The sequence below is a fragment of the Dromaius novaehollandiae genome, chromosome 16 (genome assembly GCF_036370855.1).
Source record: "Dromaius novaehollandiae isolate bDroNov1 chromosome 16, bDroNov1.hap1, whole genome shotgun sequence".
Classification (NCBI taxonomy): Eukaryota; Metazoa; Chordata; class Aves; order Casuariiformes; family Dromaiidae; genus Dromaius; species Dromaius novaehollandiae.
The window spans coordinates 13245827-13267606 of record NC_088113.1 but is presented as its reverse complement, the minus strand read 5'-3'; the positions used below and the strand labels follow the sequence as shown (position 1 = coordinate 13267606).

Below are 21780 nucleotides of genomic sequence, written 5' to 3'. Positions count from 1 at the left end.
GTGAAGATAGGGAGACAGCAGGGGTGAATGCAACAGAATTGAATTGAATGCAATGGAGGTAGCAGAGTTGGAGCAAAGCGCAGATGAACGGATGGAGAAGGCAGAGGGGAGTCAAGAGACCGGCTGGACAGAGTTTAGCTGGGACATGAACACGCAGCAGCTGGTGGGAAAGCATGGGGCTGCATCCAGGAGTCCTGTCTGACAAAATATGAAGTTTATCGGGCCAAGCACATATACGCTGGTGTTCAAAAAGTCTCCCAGTAAGTACTGGACTCCTGAATCTGAATCTGATTCGTATACTTATTTTTAACGAATGTTTAGTGTCTGTGATTGTAAAGAAAAATTTCAAGCCATAAACCGAATGGAAATGCTGGTGCAATTTGTGCCTGAATTTGCAGTGGAGATAACAATACAGCTCAGATGAAGTTCATTTACTTCCATCTAGACCTTCTCTTACTTGGCCAAGTAATACAAAATACTCCTATCTTTAAAAAATCTCAACCACCTAGCACGGTCAGCCAGTTCTTTTAACATAATTAGCCCAAGCTCAGCACAGTGCCATGCTAGGGCCCACCCCAGGCTTGGCCCAGCGACTTGCGCAGAAGACGCCCCAGCAGCGGCGCGGCGTGGCCCTGGGGGGCAGAGGGGCTCCCCCCTGCAGCGGGGCCGGCTCGGAGCAGCGGGGCTGCCCAGCCGGGTCGCTCCTCCGTCGCCCTTGCCCGACTCGGGCCCCAGAAGTGAGCGCTGCCGGGGCAGGTGGAGGTCACCGAGCAGGAAGGCTGCGAGAAGCAGCGCTGTGAAGCTGGGCTGGGTGCGGCTGGCGGAACGGCAGAGAGCCGGGCGGATGGGGCTCGCACCTCCGAGCGGCCTTGGTGTGCTGGCTGCGGGCGGCCGTCGCGCACCCCCACCCCGGCTGGCTGGAGAAACGCGGAGCCGCGCGCGTGGGGGGCCCGGGGCGGCCGCGCGGAGCCCCGCGAGCGACCGGGGGACGCGGCGGAGGGGGGCGACGGGCAGAGCCGGGCTGGGCGCGAGGAGGGCGGCGGGGAAACGGGGGGCAGGGGAGCGGACGCGGCCCCGGGCGCCGCGGGGGAAAAAAGCCGAGCAGGTGCCGGCGGGGCCGGGCCGAGCCGGACCGGAGTAGACGGAGCGAGCCGAGCCGAGCCGGGCCGGGGCAGCGGGCCGAACCGGGCCGTGCGGGCGGGGCGGAGCGGGGCGGAGCGGAGCGGAGCGGGCGCGGCACCTGCGTGCTGGCAACCCGGCGCCGCCGAGCCCGGCCCCCTCGGCGGCGCCGCCAGACGGCGGCGGGCCGGGCCGAGCCGAGCCGAGCCGAGCCGCGGCGCTGCTGGGAAGCGCATCCCGCCCCGCTCCGCTCCGCCCCGGCCGCCGCGGCCATGACCGACAACATCCCGCTGCAGCCCGTGCGGCAGAAGAAGCGCATGGACAGCAAGCGCCGCAGCGGGTGAGCGCGCCGCGGGGCCCCCCCCCCGGCCCGGCCCGGCCCGGCTCGCGGAGGGGAGCGGAGCGGAGCGGGGAGCCGCCGCCTTTGTTGCGGGAGCGCTCGGCGGCGGCGCTGCCTGGGGCGGCGGGGCCGGTGCGCGGGGGCGCTGGAAAGGCGACGGTGCGCGGGGGGGACGCGTCGCCCTGCGCCGCCCGGCCGCGGAGCGAGCCCGGCAGCAGCGGGAGGAGGAGGAGGAGGAGGAGGCGGCGGCGGCGGCGGCGGGCGCTGACAGGTTGCTCCTGACGCCATTGCCGCGGCACGCCCGGGCGCAGGGCAGGCTCGGCCCGGCGGCTGCGGCGCCGCGCCCGGGGGAGCCGCGCCGGGCCGGGCCGGGCCGGGCGGGCAGGGGCGGGCGGGCAGCGAGCAGCCCCCCCGGGCCGCGCCCCTCCTCCGGCCGCTTTCCCCACTGAACCGCGCAGACAAAGCGGGGCGCGGCGCGGTGCGGGCTCCGCCGCCGGGGGCCGGGAGGGGGTGGCCTGGCCGCGGTTATCCGCGCTGGCGCGCTTGGCACGGCGCGGGCGAGCTCCAGGCTGATGCCTTTTCTTCTTCTTTTTTTTTTTCCTTTTTTTTTCCTCCCCCTCCCTCCTTACGACCCGTGCCGGACCAGCAATAGCCCGTATGATTCTGTAACAAAGGTCTGTAGCTAAATGCGGAAGGCGCCGTTCAACTGTATCGGTTGAAGCAACACAATGTCCTTGCTGTGGGCTGTTAAAACGTCCTGGGTGTGGGGTGTTTTCGTACAGTGTCCTGGGGGTGGGGTGTTTTCTTACAGGAGGTACGTGTTTATGGTGGTATTCCCATGCAGGAGGTTAAGTAAGGAGAGATCCTTTCATGCAATTTCAGTAAGAAATTGCACCGCTGTTCAGACAAGTTGGCTTGCACACAGTGGGGTGTGCAGAGTATTTGGGTTACCTGACTGTCAATTATTGTGATATGTAATTTGTCCCTGGATCACATGTGTTTTTAAGTGTGGTGAGTGATATTAGCAAAATAACCCAAAATCGCAAGGGAAATCGTGACTCTTGGAACAAAAGAAAGTTGATATTTTTCCTTGTTCATTATGGGTTTTGTTGACAGTTTTGATTCAGATTCTTCTAATTGAAGTCGCTCCACGTAGCTTGTTCACTGACAGAACACTGTTTCTAAAATCGATAGAGTAACATTCACGCAGGCTGTACTGCGGACGGAGCTGTGACATGTGCGTGATGCAGCAAATAGCTCCCGCCCGCCGCAGAGCGCGCGTGGCCCGGCTGTCCCGGGGTGCAGCCGCCTCTGCGCTGAGTTTGTTGGAGAGAGAAGTGGAGGCATGAGGGATTTCCAAAGTTTACCAACAGATTTGTTGCCATGAAGTGCTCTAATGTCCCCAAAGGCCCTCGCAGGTATTATGATGTGGTTAGCAATGTCTGACAGAAATCACCGTGATCTAACCAAAGTTTCGGTTCGTCGGTCATGGAGCCCTAACTGGCTGGCAGTCACAGAGGAGGCAACCCCTGCGTTAGCCAGAAATTTTGATACTATAAAGTTCTGAAGGAAGATGGCTTGGGATTTTTCTTAGTAACAGTCTGAATAACTTGGGTTTTTTTGTCTGATGTGGTAACTTTCCTATTTGAAGATAGCATTTATCATACATACTGGGAACTCTTCTCCTGTTTTATTGATGAATAGCCTGCAAGATGTTAGTTGATCAAATGATAGTGTGTATAACAAAACATCTAAATAGAGCAAATCCAAAGCAGGTTTTCCAAATTATAAACCTGAGGAGAAATCAGTCAGCAAGTTGATGAGAGCCCTGGGTATCGATCGGGTGCAGCACAGAGAACTGGGAATCTTAGGCCATGATCAAGACTTTTCTTCTGTTCCCTCAGAGAAAGACACTGACCAAAGCACTCGTAAGTCACCTTCCTTCACACACATGGAAACCCAGTGATAACCAAGCCTCAGAAGACTTTGCCTTAATGTAGCCCCTGCTGCAGTTCCCATTGTTTTTCTCAGGCTGGGATCTTCTCGTCTGTCCAGCCCTCTGGAACGGGGAGCAGACTCCTGTTCACGTGCTGAATGACTCAATAGAAGTCTTCCTGCATGGCGAGGAAAGAATAAAAACCACTTAATTCTCATGGAGGCAGCGAAGGGCAGGTGTCATCCCGGCAAGGCTTTCATTAGTCTAGCTTGCTTTGAAGAGAAGCCACAAGGAATTTGCACTGTAGACTTGCGGAGATGAGTGATGGTACAGACAGCTGTGATGTGTTTAATAAACCAGGGAGCACAGTGGTTATGTATTCCCAAGCACGGCTTTAACGTGGATCTTCCTGGCTGCCGCCAAAGGGTACGTGCTAAATTCTGCAGCTGCAGTCCTTGAATTTGGCCATGTTCTTCAAAATGCTTTGCAATGCTCTGAAAACCACTACGTGTGTGCACCGGTTAGGAGGGAAGCGTAGCACTGAATGCTGCAGGAATGCTGCCGGTGTGGGGCTGAGCTGAGCTCAGACGGAAAAGCACCCAGATGCTCCGTTCAGCGTATGACATGAGATTTTCCCTAAATAGCTGCTGGTCTCAGCCTGCAGTCCTGCAAGGCTTCTGTGAAACCAGCAAACTGCTGTGCAGTGTAGAAAGGCCTGGATCCATAAACGGGGGGGAGGCTAGGGAAGGAGGCAGGGCAGGAGGAGGGTTCCTGCGAGATTTCATGTGGCCATCGCGCAGGACGCACGCCCGCGCCTTTCGGCTCTATCCAAACTGGCAAAAGCCATTTCAAAGGGAGCAGCAGAGCGACCGGCGAGGCTGTGGCCGCGGGCGGGTGCACCCGCGCACGCGCCGGGCTTCCCGCAGACGGGCTGTTTGGCCCCACGCGCCGGCGGGTGGGAAGGGCCGGGCTGGGCTGCGGGAAGCGCTGCCTCCCCGCCCGTTGCTGAGGCGCGCCAGCTGCGCAGTCATGCTGCCGGCACCGGGAAGCGCTCGGACACTGGGGGTGTATAGAAAGCCTGGCTGGTCATGCACACCTCTGGTGGTTTTTCCATCAGTAGGAGGAAAAAAACCCTTTTATATGCTTTTAAAATAATGAAATGAGGCATGTTTGTGTGTTAAAGATGCCAAGGGCTGTTGCTGAACAGCACAGCCCGTGAGAAACACTGAAACACCATACCAGAAATGTGACTGTTGCTTTGGAAATGAGAAAATACATTGATAAGCTGCAGTGCTAATTTGAGAAGCGCTACCCCAATATCAGGAAAACAAAACACATTTCTTCATTAGGTTTGTTTTACATGAAAAATGCTTATGAAAGCGTTCTTCATTTTCTCTCTCAAGTATTTCTCTATAAAACGAGCTGCATTTATCAGTAAATACTTTTTTCTTGGTCATGGCAGTTAATTGAGCGTCTCACAATCCAGCTGTCACATCTGTTTCTTGCGTGATCACACAGCAGACCTTGGTGCTCTTCACCCGCTCGCGTTCATTTAGGTCCTTGTGCGAATTAAGGGCCGTGTCAGCTGTAGGACTCGAAGTTGGGGATACAGTTCACGTTGCGTTAGATGTTTTTCAGTGGTTGTGGTTCTGTTTTGGGGTTTGTGATGTTTTTTGCCAAGTTGCAATTAAACTGTGAATAACAGTGCTCTTTCAATATCCCGTATAAACTCTGTTCATATACTTTTCATGTTCTTTTTATAAGATACTCATTAGAAAAAATTCATGGTACACAGTGACTTGCTAATTTATTGCGCACCAAGGGCTATTACAATATTGTTCAGTGCTTCAGTTGCAAAACGGAGAAGGAGAAATGTCTTGTGAATTCCTAAACTTCTATAGAAAAATGCTCACATTTCTGTGACTTTGATTCCCATTCCTGTAAGCGCATGCCGATTCTAGCAGCACCTCTGAACAGCAGTGAGGCAGTGAAGGAAACTCCTAGCCGTCTTTCTGAGCATCTTTTTTTTTTTTTTTCTGCTTTAAGAATGCAGCCATTTGATCTCTTGATGGTAAATATTTTGTTATCCTAATAATAGGATATCCTAATAATAGGATATCCTAATTCCTGCCCTGCCAGAAGCAGCCGGCTTTCTCCGGTGTGCGGCAGCCCTTGCACGGAAGAGAGGAGCTTTAGAGGTGTGTGCTGGCCTGAGCCGCCCCTTCCCGCGTAACCCAGGTCTTTAAGCTTGATACCAAAAATAGGGCTGGTATCCCAAGAAGCAAGCGGTCGCCCCGCATGGCTCTGCAAGTGCATCTGCATTAAGGAAGAATATGCATTAATGAAGTCTGAGACATCACTGAAGGGGGGGAAAAATGAGAAAGCAAAATGATGGCACTTGGCTCTCTTTGGGGAGCAGTAAGCATTTGCCCGCAGGAACGAGTGCGTAGTTCTGCATGCGAGAAACATCTCTTTTCTTACCCTGAGCTCCATTTCCAACTCATTTCAGCAAGTCGGGGCCTGGCGCTTGCACACACAGCGTGGGGGTGACTGTCACCACCGAGCGTCCCTGGCAGCGGGGGGCTCGCGCCGGGGGCTCCCGCTCTGCGCCGCCCGGCAGAACGGTGCCCCGTGGCTGGGGGGCAAAGGGGAAAAACGAGGTCAGGGAGGAAGATAAGAGTTAAATTCCTGCACGGCCGGTTGACTGTATGCTTTCATCACCAAAACTCTTTAGGCAGCTTCTTGAATGTATGTGGGGTAGAGATCAGCGCTTGCACTGCCAGATTTTTAGCCATGCTTTAGCCCCCATGGTGGAAACGTGCACTGGTGGATGAGGGTTTTTGCTCAGCTCTGTAAATCGTGGAAGAGGCTGGGAGATAATGACGTAAGGCGATGGCAGAGCTCCCCCATCGACACCCCCCCCCGCCCCGTTAAACTGCTGCACCACGTGGCTTTATATTATCACTGGTTGTAGTGTTGTTTCATTAGTCAGATCAGCCCCCAATTCCTTTATACTGCAGAGAAACCTTTTGTTAAAAGGCTATTTAGGAGCCTTTTTAGTCTTGTAGGGAGGGAATGCTGGATGTGCTGCACGTGGGCACTGATACTGCTGATGATCGCCTGCGAAAGCTTGCCAGGCAGGAAGTTTTTCTTATGTTTGTCTAATTAGCTTTTCAGTTTGCTTTCCCTGTAACTCGGCCGGTTGTGAAAACTTTGCAACTTTTAGCCAGGAATTTCACAAAGCTGCTTTTTACACAGCAGATTCTCTCATGCCCTTTCTTGTTACTTAGGACTGTATAATTTTTTGATTGATTTTTTTCAAGTGTAATAGTAACAGAGCATTTGCAAGTTAAAATTCCTATAGCAACAGGTTTCTATGTGATGGGAATGCCACGAGAGGTGATGCTTTTCATTGCAAAACGTGTGCTGAAGTTTGGGTTGTTTCACTTTTGTGAGATTGCCTCCTGCTCCCTCTCTTTTGGGTGCTCTCAGTGTTGGGGGCTCCCGTCTCAGGTGCCTCAGTTAGATAAGCACATGTGTAGGTAGTTCTGCAGGACCATGATCTTGTGTTGAAGATATGGTGAGAGATGTCAGCATTCATGGTATACTGAATTCATAGCAATTTGAAGAAGACTAAGAGCAATTTAATCATATGTGAGCAGTTGGGCAGAGTGCGTTCTTCTCAAGGCAGAACGTTCTGCTAGTTTGGGGGTTTGTTTGTTTTCTTATGTTTATGAAGAAAAATGCTGTTATGTTATTTTCTTCTTGAGACAGCTGGAAGTCTGCTTTGGGGAATTTAGATATTGGTTTAACATTCTCGTGAGATATTTGGATATAGGTTTCGCTATTTAAAATTTGTCTTTGGAACATATTGATGAATTTTACTTTGGGGAAAAAAACACAAATAAAATACCTATCAAATTATAGCAGTCTCCTGTTCAAGCCTTATCCTATTGTAAATATGATATAGGCAGGTAGCTCTTTATTTCCCTGTTCAGTGCAATCCCGAAAAGAGGCCCTGCCTGCAAGGTAAACAGAGGTGCCGGGTTTCAGCGGCCCGGCTGCAGGGAGCTGCGTGCTGGGGCCATGCCCGGGAAGCGAGCTGTGGTGCGACCGGGGGCACAAACACCAGGCGTGCTCCCTTGGGCAAAAGCCTCTTGTTTAGAGCTGTATAATAGAGGTCACTCAAAATTCAAAGTAGGTAAAACATGAAATCAAGGCTAATCTTTCATGCCCTTCTGCGTCATAAAAGAAGGGGAAATGATTTGTTCCATAGAGCAAATATATTTTCTATTAAACTGTAGTCTGAATACCACTGTTTTCACTATTTTCCTTTAAAGTATGTTTGGGATACAAGTCACTCTTGAAGGTTTGTCTTGCCTCTTTGTCTGCAAACACAAAAGAGAGCAGTAATTTAAAGGTACCAAACTAATAAAAGATATTTTTGAAGCACACTTTGAATGCAAGTGTTTGACACTGACTTTACTGCTTTTGCCATGTAGGTAACTGCCTTTTTGATGTGGCTACTACACACAACAGTGGGGAAGGACCTTTTAGTTATTTTTTGCTTAAAGAGGAAGAAAAATGTTTGTAAACAGGACAGAACCTGATAACTTCAGGAGCAAGCATAACTTTTGGGGGCTGGCTGCATTTAGGTTACTGGTATGGCTTATGTTTCTTAAGGTAATCAGGAACAACAGTAGTGGTGCCAGAAGACCCTGGCAAGTCAGATGCCTCTTGTGTGTGCTTGACCAGTAACGCACCTCCAATTATTTTATTCCAGTAATTTGGCCTAGCTGGTCGTCGTCGCCAGTGTTTGGAGTTGTTCACTCTGCCAAATGTTTCTTTTGGCTGGATTTTCCTGCATCCCCCCAGTTTTCTCTCCAGTTTGCAAGCGAGGAGGGCTGACAGTGCAGGGACTCTAACGAAGCGGATGTCTGCGTTGGGGGTGAATCGTGTGTGCTAAAGCAGTAGGGTTGTTATTGAAATGTGGCAGTCCTGGAAAGCGCTCAGGCGTTGGAATTCAGGATTTGGCTTGCCTGGAGCTGCCAGGAGGCTGTTGTGCCCCGCGCAAAGGCTGTAATTCTGTGCGCCTTCAGCGCAGGCTGTGCTACGTGGTGCTCCGTAGCCTTGGTAGCACTGCGGTTTGAAAGCCGCTTTGAGCGATAAAATGGTTTTCCTGTGTTTGGACAGCACCTGTGCTCTGGAATCACGGCTTAGGCTGCTCTGTGATAGGGGCTAGAGAAAATCCAGCTTTTCAGGGCTCGTCTGCCGCTTTCTGGGAAATACCGTGATGTCGGAATAGGAACTTGATTGCGCAAAATTCTTCTGCCTGCTTTGCAAAGTTTGAGAGAAATTGCCTTGTGCGTCGCCCTCTTGTAGCTTGACGTCCTCGCCTGCTCTCATAGTACTGAATCCAATTAGGATACTTTTCTCTACTGGCTTCTGGAAGCAAAGCTGTTTTTTATCCCGCTTCTATGCTGAAGGAACTTACTGAGCTGCTGAGACTCGTTTCGGTTCGTTTGCATCCAGCACAGCGTAAACCAAAAAATGGTATCTCTGTATAAAGCCCCTTGTGTAGGGCGAGTTGTGAACTTTGTTCATCACGTTGTTATGTATCTTGTAGCAAGGCACAGACTTCAGGGACTGGATGCTGCCGGTGCTTCCTTAAGTAGTTATTTACTTTATTTCTTTTGGCTACATATGTATTTAACTCTACTTTTGCAGCAGAAAGCTATGATTCAAGGCAGATCTTAGTGTTCTTTTCTGGAAAGATTTCTGTTGGAGCTCTGAAACGTTGGTTTATCGATGTGGCTGATGCTCGCTTTCCCCAAATGCTGATGAAATTCGGTAGGACTATTACTGAAGGAACAGGAGGGATTGGGAGGAGATTGGCTTTCAGTAAGAAGCAGTGACAACAGGAAAATAACTCTGTTTTGGTCTGGGAGGTTACAACGCTTCAGTTTTTTGAAAAGAGAGACTATTTTGCAGTTTCCCTTGAGGAGCTCCCGTCTTCCACGGGGTAACTTCTACCCTGCTTGATCCTTACTGCGAGTAAGGATGCATCACACCAAGTAATGCAGGCGTGGGAGGGCTCCTGGGCTCCGCCGCGGCGCCGCTGACCCCGTACGAAGCTGGCACCGGCACTCGGGGCTGCCTGCCAGGAGCCGATGAGACACATCGCCAACACTGCTGCCGCAAGCGTAGCGGAGTATCGCGGTGCCCAGGCACGAAGGCCACTGTTCTCTCCAGGTGGAGCGTGGCATTCCCGACAGCCGCTGCCGCGAGCGATGGCTGCTGCCGCCGCCGCGGGCGCAGGGCCCTTTGCAGCCGGGGCAGGGACCCGGCGCCGGGCTGACCGCTCCGGCCCTGCAGCCCGTGCTCCCCCTGCGAGGAACGTGCTAGTCGAGTAAATACGTGTTCTAGCAAAACGTGCAGAAATATGGGTGTTTGCTGAAAGCAGCGCGCCGTTCTTTGATGTTACTGTTATCGCAATAGAGAATATACCTAATAGAAAACAGAGGGGTTTTCTTTAATACTCAAGTGAGTTTCAGTTGCTTAAAATAACTTGAAGGCAGCAAAGTGACACTGCCGTGATTCGGGCAGCCGCTGGCCCGGGCTGCCGGCCGGGTGCGTGCGGGGGTCCTGGGGGGGCAGCGTGAGCACCCGGGGGCCGCGCGGGGCTGGGCAGCGGCCCGCAGATGCTGATCGCTCCCTGCACGGGCACGCATCCCCTCTGTGCAGGGAGAACAACTTCACCGCTGATTCTCAGCCCTGAAAAATTGCAGGAGTTATTTACAAAATACTTAAAAATATATTTTGTGAGGGTGTTTTTTGAGTCTCTGGAGATGCCACTTTTTTCTTCTTTTCATGTATTTCTCTGACGTTAGTAGGGCCAAGAAAAGAACCTCAACATTAAAAAAAAAAAGGGGGGGGTGTTCCTGTAACCCAATCCCTGCTTTTAGCTGAGGGAAGCAGCATCTCGGCGGGATGTTTTTGGGCAACGCAGTGACTTCCCACGGGGAATGCAGCCGTGTGGGGGATGATACCCAGCTGTGCGCTGGAGGAAACCTTAGCTGGGATCGGCGCAAATATCTGAGCTGGAGGGGTGACGTGTTGCATCTCGTGGGCTCCAGGCCACCGCTGAGGGCGCTCGGGAAGGTCGGCAGCCAGGCTGTCCCCGGCTGTAGCCGAGCTGCAGAGACGGATGGTGCCGGCTGTGAACGCCGGGCGCAGGCGCATGCTCAGCGAGCTGGCTCGGCTCGTGTTTGATGAGCTGCGTTTCAGGCAGCCCCCGGGCGAGAAGAGGGCATCCTTCAGTAGCTGGGTCAGTCATGGCAAAGCTGGTGTGGCTTGCAGGGTTTCCATGCAGCTTTTAGTAAAGGGCAGGGACAATGTTAAATAAATATCTTTAATACGGGTATGAATTGAGAAAGTAGAAAGTCAGCATGCTATGATAGGAATGTTCATATTTTATTTATCTTGGACAATTGCCTGGAAAACTGGCATGACAAGATTTAAAAAGTAACTTTTGACCTAGGTAATTGAAACTTGATGAGCTGCATACTGATAGAAAATATTTAATGAAACAAGGGCAGCTATTCTTGACAAAGGAGATGAAATTGCAGAAGAAAACAAGCACAAGAGAGGTTATATTGGACTCGTGTGACTGAAAATAGCACGAACTTGTGCGCCGATGGTGAATGCATGCAGCAGGTGTTGGGGCTGCTGGAACTTGCTGCCTCCTCCGTGGTACTGCAGATAGGACAATAGTCTCAGGAGCTAAAAAATGTGGATTAATATAGATAAACTAGGAAACCAAGGTTATGTAGCTGGATCTGTCATGCATGTCCTCTGTAGACAAGAATGTGTGCTATGTATTAGTAGATAACAGATAACTTGCCATTAATATGAACAGAGCTAATGACTAGCAATGCTACCTGCAAATAAAATCCATAGTCTTTTAATATCTATTTTCCGATTCCTCCTAGTGTTTCATTTCTAGGGAGGAATATAAAGTATTTTTACTTAGCAAGACTGGAAGGTAAAAATTCAAACATGCAACTATTAAAACCTTATACTAAAAATGTATAGAGAAGACTTCCATGAAGTAGGGGTTACGGGGAAGGAGAAGAGTCTCTCTCCCTTCCTTAGGGCATATAGGATCACTTTACAGATGGGCATTCCTATTCCAGTTCAGTTCATCAGTGGGAAAACATCCGTTTGTTTGAGGAAGTTTTCATATGTCAACAAGGCAATAGAACAAATAATAAAAAGCACACGATCTTTTTTTTTCTTTCTTTTTTTTTCCCATGGTAGCTTTCTAGTATGAAAGCTACAATGCAGCATCAGTGCCAGGGGACCTTTCTGCCTGTGCCCCAGGTCTCCTTGCTTCCCGAAGTCACCTCCACCCGGAGGCAGAAGCTCTTCCATCAGCCAGGCAGGGAGGAACCTCGGAGCAGAGGCTCAGCGCTTGCTGGCCCGTGGGGTAGGATGCAGCAATGACCTGACTGACTGAGTCGAGTCATGAACTTGGGCCATGCTTCTCCGTGCATCGGTTTCCTGAAAGTAAGCCAAGGAGGCTGCACACCCACGCGCTGCTCCAGGCGCGTTTCTGAGTGCTGACGTGTGTGTATGCAGCTCCAGACAAGTAGTTGTCCGTGTTTATTAGGGGGTCTAACACTGTATGAGATGCTTGCTTGTAGCTCCGCAAACTGCAAGGCAGGTCTGCAATGGTCAGGCTGGCTGGATGTCTACATCTGGTGAAATGGTGAGGTCTTGGTTTTAAGGTGCTTGTGATGCGGTAGATAATCGGCAGGTGAGAGGTGGTTAGTGATGAACCAAGAAGTGATGCTCAGCTTGTGTTTGGCCTGGCTGGTGGAGGGGGTCTGGGGTGTTGAGCATGTGCAAGTTGGAGAGAGATGGGTTGAAAATTAACCTTGTTCCTCCTGTAGGTGTTGCGAGTGCCTAAGATGCTGTGGGAGAAGAGACCCGAGGCCTCGCACTGTTTGGCTTGGCCACCCAGAAAAGAGAGACCAGAGGTACCCTCGCAATGTGATCAACAACCAGAAATACAACTTTTTTACTTTCCTCCCTGGGGTGAGTATGAACAAAGTCACTTCTCATCACCCTACCCTAATCCTTCCCCCATTTCCATTGGCTTTAGGGTGAGCAAGTATGGAAGCTGCAGCCAGAGGAAATAACGAACGAGCTGGTGCCACGTGGACCTCCTGCAAGGGCTGGCTCAGGGCACCGGCAAAGCAGACGCATGTCTAGCGCGGCACATTGCTAAGTGTGATGAATTGGTGAGGACCTCGTTGCCTCCTTTCCTGTGCCGAGGCCCTGAAATGCTGGTCGCAAAGTTGTTGTGGGAGGAGTCGGGATGTTTGGGACTGGCAGCGGCTGTTTTTGTGGTGTTGCCTGTGCCTGGGAGGAGCCATCCCATGCATTGTTTTGGTGGCAACAGGAGGAACAAGTCTGGTTCCCCAGGGGTGTTCCCTGACCTCTTTTTTTTTTTTTTTTTTTTTTTTCCTTCCCTCCTTCCTATGCCAACAGCTTTTCCACCCCTGTTGAGTCCTTCATCCTCGGGAGAGAAGATTGCTCTCCTAAAGCTTCCTTCTCTGTCTCTCTCCCCAGCCCCATGTACAACTCCTCTATGCTGTAGTGTTGGTTATTAAAATGGGAGACACTCGTGAGTTCATTGAATTCTTTTAACATGTGTTCAGCATGATTTTGCAAACCAAATATAGTAGGCGGTTATGTCGCTGTTTGGTGTGAGTATTGCTTTGCAGAGTGGGGGTTGTCAGGAGTTTGAAATAAATGTGGAATGATGTATTTCTGTTAAAAACTTCAGCCCAGCTGCGTGGCAGTGTTGCAACAGCTCCCTCTGCAACAGGCAGAGTACGCTGACCTTTAGAAATGAATTTCCAGGACTGCTTTAAGTCTACCCTAAGTTAGCATTCAGACACTGGAGGAGCTAGCAAAACTGTTTCTTATTGTTAGTTCAACAGGCATAACTTCTGAACTCATTAATCTTCTCCCTCCTCTTTTTTTCTTTTTTTTAGGTGTTGTTTAACCAGTTCAAATATTTCTTCAATCTCTATTTCTTGCTTTTGGCCTGCTCTCAATTTGTTGTTGAAATGAGGCTTGGTGCACTTTACACATACTGGGTTCCTCTGGTAGGTAATTTATTTATTCAAGAAAGTTTCAGTGTCTGACTACAAAATTTCGTCTGCTGCCTTTTCCCTGGGGTGTAAATTTTCGCCTTAAATAATTCTGTTTGCTTGTTTTCTTAAGGCCTCCTTTGTACGTGTTCTAGTGTAGGTACTCCAACTTTAAGATTTATTTCGTAAAGGTTGAACATGGCTGAGAGAAGGATATGTTTCATAGTTTGACCGCATTGTAAAAAAGCAAACAGAAAGAACAGAGATGGCCCCAGAGACCCTGCTGTGCGTGTGCACGTGAGACGTGTGTACACACACACACACACTCACTCATACTCTCTCAAGGTGCAGATGCTTTTTCCTTCCTGTAAACTATTTGCCCTTGTCTTTTGGTAGCCATGTATTTTACCTGCAATCAAAGCAAATCGATGATAATCAGGTTTGAAGCAGAAACTCGGGCTGTCGAAGGACACCAAGAGGCACGGCTGCACAGAGCGGCTAATGCAGGGCTTGTTACTTCTCCCCAATGCGCTGTGCAAGCCGATTACAGCTGTAGGGGACACTTAAATATAAGTACCTTTTTCCCCCACCCCAATCTCTTATCCCAATAAAAACTGCTGTTTCTCTTTCTATGGGAATGTTTTTGCTACACTTCAGCTCAGAGAGGTGTGGGTCAATTTAGGTGCAGAGGGACCACTAGTCCGACCGCCTGCTCGGAGCAGGGCTGCCTGGGTGTTGGCCTCATCTCCCCGAGTTTTGAACATCTCCAAAGATAGAGATCCCTTTTACTTTAAAGAAACGACACAAAACCAACTGATTATAAAAGAACAGTCCTCTTTCCACAGTGCTACTTGCCCACAGTTTGAGCAGCGATAGCAGTAGTGTAGTTGGTGGCTCTGCGGTATGAGTTGAGGACGGGTGAAGGAGATCATTCCCACCGTTCAGACTTACAATACAGTGAGATCCCTGCTGGCAAAAATTGGAAAAAAATAAAGGGGCTGCTTCATGGAGTTGCTAAAACTCTGTGTGTTAGAGCCTGGATCTCGCCAAATCCTCACTCGAGTGGGTGCTTGTAATTTGCTGTGTGAATCTAGCATTAGTATCATGACATCACATCGTATAAATAAAATACACGCAGGATCTCTCTTTTCAAACTTTGTATAGGCAATTGCGACTTGTCCGTGCCAGGTGAGCAGTCAAATTTAGTATATGAGCTGTCAGAAAGCTGTATGAGAAAGGTCTCTGTTTGCTACTGGCTGCTGATGCAAGTGTTTGGGCTAGAATGGCGTAGTGAAGGCAGAGCAAGGCTGCACATATGGCAGTATTTTGGGATGATTATTTGAAGACTCTTCAAGCGGCTAAAATGTAAGCTGAAAATAATTGATGCTTTTTTTTATTTTATTTTGGAAAGCAGGTAGGCGATTCTAGCTAAACACACAAATGCCGCTTTTAAATAGAAGAGAAATGTTCATTCTTTTCCTTGGGGCTCCCTAGATGTAATTCTTGTTATGGGAGCCAGGCAGGTGTGTGGAAGGATATCTCCAGCTTTCACTTTTGATCCTCATCCTTCTCTATATGCAGAAAAATCATGTTTTTTTATTATTAACAGATATTTCCATCCCAATTAATAAATGTTGCCTCTTTCTAACTGCACGTGTGCTCTTGAAAAGGCAATAGATGGGGCAGAATAGTTAAATTTCAAATTCAGGCCACAGGGGGAAATGATTTAATTAAGATAAATAGGAATTCTTTTTCAAAGGGGCATTCATATGTCTAGGTCTTTTTATTTATTCCTGCATTTTTAAATGCTGCAGAAACATACTACATTATATTTCAAGACTAATATGATCTAAATTAGGAAAAGTGAATATATTTTAGATGCAGTGTGTATGTGTTAGAGTTCAGGCCTATATAGTTTTATTATAGGAATGTAAGTGCAGGCAGGTTAAGTGTATACCTTAGTCTTTTTGTTAATTACAGAAACTGCTCTCCTTCAGTCTCAGTAGCTCTCAGATCATCCTTTATAATTTTCCTTTGTTGAAGGCGATGGGAAGTTTTGAATGGCTGTTGTGTGGGGTGGTGTTAGCAGTACTCCACAGCGAGACTTTTCCCGAGTGGTTGCGGGGTTCAGGGTCGCAAGCTCTGCGTGCCCAGCTCAGCAGCTTGGGTACGAGTGTTTTGGAGGGGGGTGTGCAGCTGTTCTTTCTAAAAGTGAAGTTAATTAAAGCTGGAAATGCGAACCTGTTGGGGAAATGGTGTGTTTGATTAGGTGGGTATTTACACACCTTTTCCTGTGGTTTTCAGGTAACCCGCATTAACTACTTCCCCCCAACACCGATTTCTTAAAATAGAAAGTGTCTTAAATATTATTGGAAGTTTAATGCATACATTATTGGCAGAGATAATCAGTATATGGTGGCAAGTTTCTGGAATATAATTTGTTTAAAACAAACAAACAAAAAAGCCCCACTCATTTTTTTTTTTCTGCTGATGAGGAATGTTTTAACTGTTCCGTGACTGTGAGCAAAGGTAGTACCTAATAAAAACGATTTCCTGGTCCTAGCCCCATAGAGAATTATTTTGCATGCACTTAGTTTATTTTTAAAGTTAAGAGTATGATGTGGGCATTTTCCTTGTGACATGAGGTAGTGAAATGACTGCTTATATCCACAGAAAAGTAGGGCTGAAACCCTAATCGGGCAAACATGTAATTACTTTTGTGCTGCCTGTAATTCATGTGTGTAGGTGTAGAGCGCCTGTTCACGTTAGTAAGTTGAGTGTGCATGCACACACGCACACGGGTGCGTGAGAGAGAGAGAGAGAGAGAGAGGTCCTCCCAGGTCAGTGAATGGGCTCTGATAGCTCCGTGGCAGAGGGAACGCTGAGATTTGGGGAATTCTGTCTTGTACTGGACCTCCGTGTAACCCCTTTCAGTCTCGGTGACTCATCTGTGGAGCGAGATGAAATGTTCTTTCCCACTTCAGATAAACTTTGCAAAAGTTTGCTTGGGAGGTGCTGGGGCAGCATCACGGGAGAGCTCAGAAATGCAATCATATTTTTTTTATTGACACGTCCACTGTCAGTTTACTATTAGGAGTTCTGGACAGCAATCTGTAATATCACTATAATGACTGAGCAACAGAAAATAGGCTAAGGAAACACGGATGGCAGGCATTGGTGCTGATAGGTATCACGCCTTGCTCTTATTAGAGGCAGATGTAATTTGCTTTTTCTTTCCTTTTTCTCTTTGCCTCCCCCCGGCCTTTCTTACCCATTCTCTCCCACCGCCTTTCCCTTCCAGGGGTTCGTGCTCGCCGTCACTGTCATCCGCGAGGCGACGGAGGAGATCAGGTGCTACATGCGCGACAAGGAAGTGAACTCGCAGATCTACAGCAAGCTCACGGCGAGAGGTCAGCCCCGCGGCTCCGGCGCCTGCCGCCAAGTTCGCGGGGGCCGCGGCCCGGGCCTCACCTCGTAATGTCTGTTATACCCCTTTGCTCCTAACCCCAGTGTGTGACAAAACTTTTTTTTTTTTTTTTTGCCCTCGACCATTGTTGTCTCTTTGGTGAACTCGTGTCACCAAACAAAACGAGACCTGGGCCTGGATCCGACTCGGTCCTGGAGCTGGGTTTTCCGGAGGGAAACGCGTTTCCCCTCCCGCGAGGCCGTGGCGCGCGAGGGGCTCTCCGGAGCGGTGTGCCACCGCGGGGAGCGGCGTGGAGGAGGGGGCCGCAGGAGGTGGGCTGCAGGCCCTGGGCGTCCTGTTGTGTCCTTCCAGTTCTAGTGAGCCTGCAGCCGTCTCGTCTCTCCCCTGCCTTGCGTGATCACCGTGTGGGCAGGAGACACCAGCGTGAGGAGGGTTCCTATAAACCAGCACTTCGTATTCTCTAATGGAAACAACGCATCTTTGCTTGAGAAAGGGGAGCAGGAGCCACGTCTGCAAGTTATTCACAAAAGCGCTCCGCTAAAAAGCGAAGCCCAGGTTTGAGGCGTTGCAGCAGGCGTGCAAGGCGGGCTCCGCTGCTGGGGGTGAGAGCAGGCTCCGCTGCTGGGGGGAGAGCAGGCTCCGCTGCTGGGGGGAGAGCAGGCTCCGCTGCTGGGGGGAGAGCAGGCTCCGCTGCTGGGGGGAGAGCAGGCTCCGCTGCTGGGGGGAGAGCAGGCTCTCTGAGCAAGGCGTAGGGTCGGGGAGGATGCTTAGCAGTGAAGGTATCTGTAAATGGTTATGTACCCTGACGCCCTCGTTGATCAGGAGTATTTCACTCTGGCTGTTAATCTGATAACACACCTAGTTACAGTGTATATAGTGTATATAGTAGTACTGAGAAGCCTTTCAGTATTTGTTTTGCCAGTTATAATTATGTGAAAGCACTCGGTGTACTAAGGAGCTGGTGGCTGTGTATGCTGGATTTAAGGTGCCTTGCTTGAGACGGTGGCATGTCCCATCGCTCACTGAACAGGCAATGCCAGCTGGGTTTCACTGTTTTTTCTGGGTTGTGCCAGGCAGGGACTTCTGCTGCAAGCCCTTTGCTAAAAGAGATCGTGTGATACGTTACCACGTCTTTGGTGTTTAGCAGTGGCTGATGTAGCTTCTCAGTATTGGCAATACCTTTTTCTTATATTTCTATATATACCTTCTTCAGCCCCCTCTTTCAGCTGTGAGGGATTCAGAAACCTCACTCCTAAGGGAGCCTCTGTGTCAGCTGTGTCCATCATTGCTGCTGGTCATCGTTTACCACTCTGTTGTACCTAACAAAGACATTTAATTTCTCATTTGAAAAATCGAAGGCGGCTTTGCTATGGAGTTACTGCTAATACCGTGACAACATCGGTGGGGCCAGGGTTTTCCTTTTAAAAAAGAGAATGGACTTAATTTAAGCAGCTTCTTTTTTCCTGTTTCAATTTTTTGCTATAAAAGTTTATGCCTCTGAATTAAGATGTGGTAAACTAACTCTACTAAAAATATGCAGCTTTCGACACTTGCACTTTTAAGAATAAGCCTCCTTTTTAAGAGTAATTGCTCAGGGCTGTATGTATTTCACATGCCAGGAATTATGAGGCAACTCCAAACTAAGGAATCGGAGTTTCTGAATATTAAATCCCCTTTTAATAACATGTTCTTACTACAACACTTAAAATGCTTGGCAACCAACAAAAGCCCCATCCAAGAGGGGTGTACTACATCTATTTAAAGATATAAAAGAGTTGCCTTCTGGATTCCATTCAATGATGTATAAGGGGCCTGACCTCTCCTTTAGTTCTTTTCATATTGCAGTTACGTTTCCCATGAATGATTTCCCTCCCCCCAACCCTTTAACTTTTCTAATTTTGTGAAAGAAACCAAGGAGGATTGGCAGCTGGGCACTAGCAGAAATTTCTAAGCCATTTTATTTTACTTTTTAACATATATTTGGAGGTGGGGGGGAAGTAATAAGGGTCTCCAGCAGTATAGTTTAGAGTAGGAAAAAAATCACAGAAAATCATTTATAATTGCCTAGCAGTCTGGGGAGAAAAGTCAAATTCATTCTCTCACACACTTGCACGTTGGTGTCCTTTAGTAGCCTAGCTTTCAAGAAGGCTCAAGCACCCATTTTTTTCAGTGATTAAAACCTTAACACCTCCAAGCATCTTCTACAAATGTGGAAGTAGCTTGTGATGCCCACATGGGTGGGGACTGGATGCTTTTAGCCAAGGCAAAGGTGCAATTTTTTATTTTATCTATTAGTATAGTTAAAATGTAGATAAGCTTTCTAGCAAACACCTCTTCAGGTGAGAAGTAGAAGCAGCAAACATCAAAGCTTTATTTTAAAAAAAAAAAAAAAGAAAAAACAAGTTGAGAACAGCTTCTTGCCATTAATTTTCAATGTAGCCGACAAAACTTCAGAGAGGACTTGCCGCCGGCAGCCTATAGGCCATTTCATTTTTTCTTTTGTTGTAAAGCGCAGTTTGTGCTTCAGGATATTAGCACAGTCCTGTACTGAAAAGGGCAGTGCAGAAGGGCACCGGTGCACAAAAGCTCTCTGAAATGTTAAGATGTATATGTTTTACTTCACAATAGTTTCACCTCTAAAGCTAGTGCTTGGCGGGGCAGGGGTGAGGAGAGGTGGAGGCTGAACACCGCTGCTCTCCAAGACTGGCCATAACAGGCCTAATGGATCTGTGAAGCTTTCTTCAAGCTATTTTTATTTCTGCTGAGTAATTTCACTAAGCTGCTGTTGAAGTGTAGGACTGGAGAAGAGTTTTTCCCATCTCCAACCTTGGCCTCCCTGGCCCAGGGATGTAAATACACACTCGGTTCTGAATGAAGCCAGGGCGACTTAAGCACATGCTTATATGCTTTTTTGAATAGGGATAGAAGTAAGCCCAGATTGAAGTGCTTTCCTGAACCAGGATCCTCTTGTCCTCTTTGTGTGCGTTTTCGCATGCTTTGAATTCTTGCTAGCGTGCTCTCGGCAGAGACCAGCTGTGTGCTCAGTTGAGCAGCCCCGTTGCTGCACTCGCAAGGACGACTTCTGCCATCAGCTGAACACGAGGAGCTCTCCAGCATCCAGCTTGCTAACGTGATACCCCCGGTATTTTGTAATTATTGCTGATTTGCAGCTTTGCTGCTGTATGTGAAAGGATTTTTTTTTTTTTTTTTAATGCACTCATCCTGTTAAGCTTTCTAAAATTTGCTAAGCTGCTTTCTTCATAGAGAAAAAGGGAGAATCCTCTTTGGATCACATTTTATTTTGACTATAGTTGCTAAATTGCAGTGACTAATCTTTTTGGAGGACAGTGTGAGGCAAGGTAAATAGTAGTGTATTCTCTGTATGGGACTGGTTCCTTTAGTTTACATAATGAAACAAAGCAATCAAAGAAAAACACTCTAAAATTGAACCTGTTTTCCCTTTCTACTGCTATGATCCATTTAAGTTCCAAAACGATGAAACCAGCAGACTTCTGGAACGCATTCTTCTAATAGAATGCTCTGTATTTGGAGGACAGTTGTTTGGATTGTAATAAAAAACAATCAAATTTCAATCCCCTATTCATAAACCTACAAGACTGCTTGTGTTCAGGGCTCTGTATGCCGGCTTTCTGCTTGACGGAAAGCTAGAACTGTGCCTGCAGATTCTTGGTTTGTTTTTCTTCTCCCGCACCCCCCTCGGGTAACACAGCATAACAGAGAGAAACTCCGCAGCAAGGAATGGGAAGAGACCTCCTACCGAGGGGTGCTACTTAAGATACAGATCATTGGCATTTACCAGCCATATAAAAACAATATTTTCCCAAACCCTCTGAGTCTTACTCCACAGTTTATAAAGCATAAGGCTACAAAAGCCAGAAGTGTGGTGCAGTGGATCCAAACAATCCCTTTTTCAGGTTCTAGGGTGCATTTGACATGTTTTAATAAACCTATTGCTTCATCTTTAATTCCAGATTAAGTATTTTGCTCTCTACCTCGATGAAAACCATGTGGATCTCTCGTGAGATCTTGACTTAGGTGCTTACGTGGTACAAAGGGGCATTTCTCCTGGCTGATGTACTTAATACTTTAAATACTCTGCATTGTGACACATCCATCACACTGCCGATCTGGCGATAATTGCAAAGGCCGTAGCTGAATTTGGAACAAACTGTTTCCGTTTAGTTGTGCCTTCTTTCTACTCTTTTTATTGTGAGCATTTTTCGGAATACAGCAAAGATGAGTACAAAATACAAACAAATATCATTAAAACTTTAAGAATTGATTCATTTTAATATAAGAGATTAAGACTAGTTGCTTGTTACCAATGATAACTGCTGGTTGACTTGTATTCTGATTAACTTCTGAAAATACAGACTGAAAGCAAAGTTGTTAAGTAAATGCTATAAAATCCACACTAATTCTAAATATACCTCTTTGTATTTAGAGGGAAGTATTTTTATGCATTTATAAAAGCACTAATGTAGTAGTAGAACAGTATTGAAAATTGAAGCACTAATGTTATTAGCTGGTTTCTTAAACGTGAGTGAGAAAATCCACATCTAGTATTTAGCAGCTAGTTTTTATGCCGAAAGAAAAAGGAATTATGGAATTCCCAAGATCGAAATAAAACTAATGAAAGTAAGTTGCTTTATGGGATTCCTGAGTCAAAGGAAACATCTGGTCCTGTGCCGCCTTAGTGGGACATATGGTACATACTGCAGAGATGTCATCCATGAGAGGCCACAAGCATGGCTGGAAAAGCAAAATTAGTTTT

General features: G+C 48.2%; 1 protein-coding gene across 4 annotated transcripts in view; it reads left to right on the top strand.

Annotated features, from left to right (window-relative positions):
* Window positions 1-1240: 1240 nt before the first annotated feature.
* The window catches only part of ATP9A (ATPase phospholipid transporting 9A (putative)), a 66195-nt gene continuing 45655 nt past the window's right edge, over window positions 1241-21780 (top strand). The window contains exons 1-5 of one of the 4 annotated variants that reach the window (XM_064521529.1): window positions 1243-1459; window positions 2106-2133; window positions 12350-12494; window positions 13460-13573; window positions 16860-16968. In XM_064521529.1, coding sequence (XP_064377599.1) covers window positions 13535-13573; window positions 16860-16968 — 148 coding nt within the window. In that variant the 5' untranslated portion in view covers window positions 1243-1459; window positions 2106-2133; window positions 12350-12494; window positions 13460-13534. Of the gene's footprint in view, window positions 1460-2105; window positions 2134-11897; window positions 12166-12349; window positions 12495-13459; window positions 13574-16859; window positions 16969-21780 lie in introns of those variants that run through there. The other 3 variants (XM_064521526.1, XM_064521527.1, XM_064521528.1) reach the window with 3 other exon arrangements.